This window comes from Ostrinia nubilalis, chromosome 5 (assembly GCF_963855985.1).
Source record: "Ostrinia nubilalis chromosome 5, ilOstNubi1.1, whole genome shotgun sequence".
In the NCBI taxonomy this organism is placed as follows: domain Eukaryota; kingdom Metazoa; phylum Arthropoda; class Insecta; order Lepidoptera; family Crambidae; genus Ostrinia; species Ostrinia nubilalis.
The window spans coordinates 13,446,773-13,448,631 of record NC_087092.1 but is presented as its reverse complement, the minus strand read 5'-3'; the positions used below and the strand labels follow the sequence as shown (position 1 = coordinate 13,448,631).

General features: G+C 41.6%; 1 protein-coding gene across 1 annotated transcript; it reads left to right on the top strand.

Annotated features, from left to right (window-relative positions):
* Positions 1 to 272: 272 nt before the first annotated feature.
* On the top strand, positions 273 to 1,207 carry LOC135072147 (uncharacterized). Its single transcript, XM_063966099.1, has 2 exons — positions 273 to 306; positions 564 to 1,207. Exons 1-2 carry the CDS (start codon positions 273 to 275, stop codon positions 1,205 to 1,207), a joined length of 678 nt encoding a protein of 225 aa, XP_063822169.1.
* The last annotated feature ends 652 nt before the right edge of the window (positions 1,208 to 1,859 follow it).

Sequence of the window (1,859 nt, the reverse complement as noted above, 5' to 3'; positions counted from 1 at the left end):
CGTTGATATTTCGTCGGCCGATAGTTTAGTCGGGCAGTTGATCAGTATGGGCATGGATGGGAGTGCGCACACTACGCCGATTCGATTTGGCCGATTCTTCATACAATTTAAAATCGGGCACAACTATCGGCCAACTAAAAATCAACGGTGTGCGCGCCTACTTAATAGAGTCAGAACTGCAACAAATACCGACCGCGTAACTGTTCGGGAGCGTCGGAAGCGCCGGTTTGAACAATGCGTCTCATGTTACACACGGGCAGAAGTCCGCTTTAATGACGACTAATGTGGACAAATGGGAATGCTATTGTGAGGGTTCGATGTTTATTGGGTTCGCTTTTGAATTATTACGAATTTAAACGAATTGAAATAGTAAAGCAATACAATGTGATACATACACTAGCGCCTGTTGTTGGTAAATGTTAGACGACAAAGACATTAGCATGATTAATAATAGTCCAGTCAATAAAGCATTATAGATGGAAAACCGTGGAACACAATTTTTGACTTCGGGACTTTATTTAGACTAGTTAGGAGGTGAACATAGCAAAAGTCCCCGCCCTTAGCTTCAGTGAGCGCTTCAGTGTGTGGCCTAACGAAGTTGTTGGGCATTTGTGAAAGATATGCTCTCAATCATGGCCTAACATACAATGTAAAGAAAAGTGAATGCATGGTCTTTCAGGTCAGAGGAAAACCACCAATCACAGTACCATCTGTTAAGCTGAATGGAATGCCTATTAAGAGGGTAGATCAGTTTAAATACTTAGGGCATATAATTACTACTGATCTAAACGACAATGCTGACATCGAGAGGGAGCGCAGGGCGCTGTCGGTGAGAGCTAATATGATAGCCCGGAGGTTCGCGCGTTGTTCCACTGAAGTTAAGACTACCCTTTTTAGGGCTTACTGCTCATCTTTTTACACAAGCAGCCTCTGGATTAGTTACTCACAAAAACAATACAGCGCTCTGCGCATTCAATATAATAACGCATTTAGAGCGCTGATGGGGCTGCCCCGATTCTGTAGCGCATCGGGGATGTTCGCGGAAGCGCGAGTAGATTGTTTTTATGCAACAATGCGCAAACGCTGCACATCCCTGGTGCGCAGGGTGGAGGCCAGCTCCAACAGCGTGCTGGGCATGTTTGCGTCGAGGTTTGACTGTCGGTACCTGAATCATTGCGCAATGATTCATGTGCTGGCAGACCGCTGATGCTTATTTTAAATTTTATATTTTAACTCAAACCAATTGTATTCTTACTAACCTTTAAATTTTTAAGTACTTATTTACTAACACTATGATCTGTATGTGGTCGAAATAAATAAAATTTATTATTATTATTATTAGCCCTTGAGCCGGCGGGGAGAGGGGGGTTTAAATGTATCACTTTTCGGTTTTTCGCTTAATCCTCGGAAACTATATAATACCTAAATAACCGTTTGAGGTATATTTATGAAATTTGAAGCTGATGTTTATCTTGCAAGTCTCAATACATGAGCCAAATTTGAAGTGTTAATGCACAGTGCTTTTTGAGTGATGAGGAGTCAAAAGTGGCTCCAATTAGTTCGTCTAAATATACGCACGATGCAGTCCCCTCCCTGGAACTAGGCTTAACATGCTCCCGCATGTCTATAATGTTTGCTTAATGTTGAATTAGTCGATTTTCTCCTGATGGGAACATGTAAGACAAAATTAAAATTTCCAATTTTACAGACCTTCTAGAGCAGATGCCGCGAAAACTATACAAGATATAGAAAAACTTGACTGTCTCACCTGTAGCAAATTGAATAAGCTTTTTTTTGGTTCATAGTAGCCATGTCACTAGGACGCATAGTTTCCGAGGATTAAGCGAAAAACCGAAAAG

What these genes read in the sequence shown, in the direction of transcription:
- LOC135072147 (XM_063966099.1), top strand. Translation starts at nt 273, where the DNA reads ATGACGACTAATGTGGACAAATGGGAATGCTATT. An exon ending in GGACAAATGGGAATGCTATT is followed by an intron (nt 307 to 563) that starts GTGAGGGTTCGA and finishes CCCCGCCCTTAG; the next exon opens with CTTCAGTGAGCGCTTCAGTG.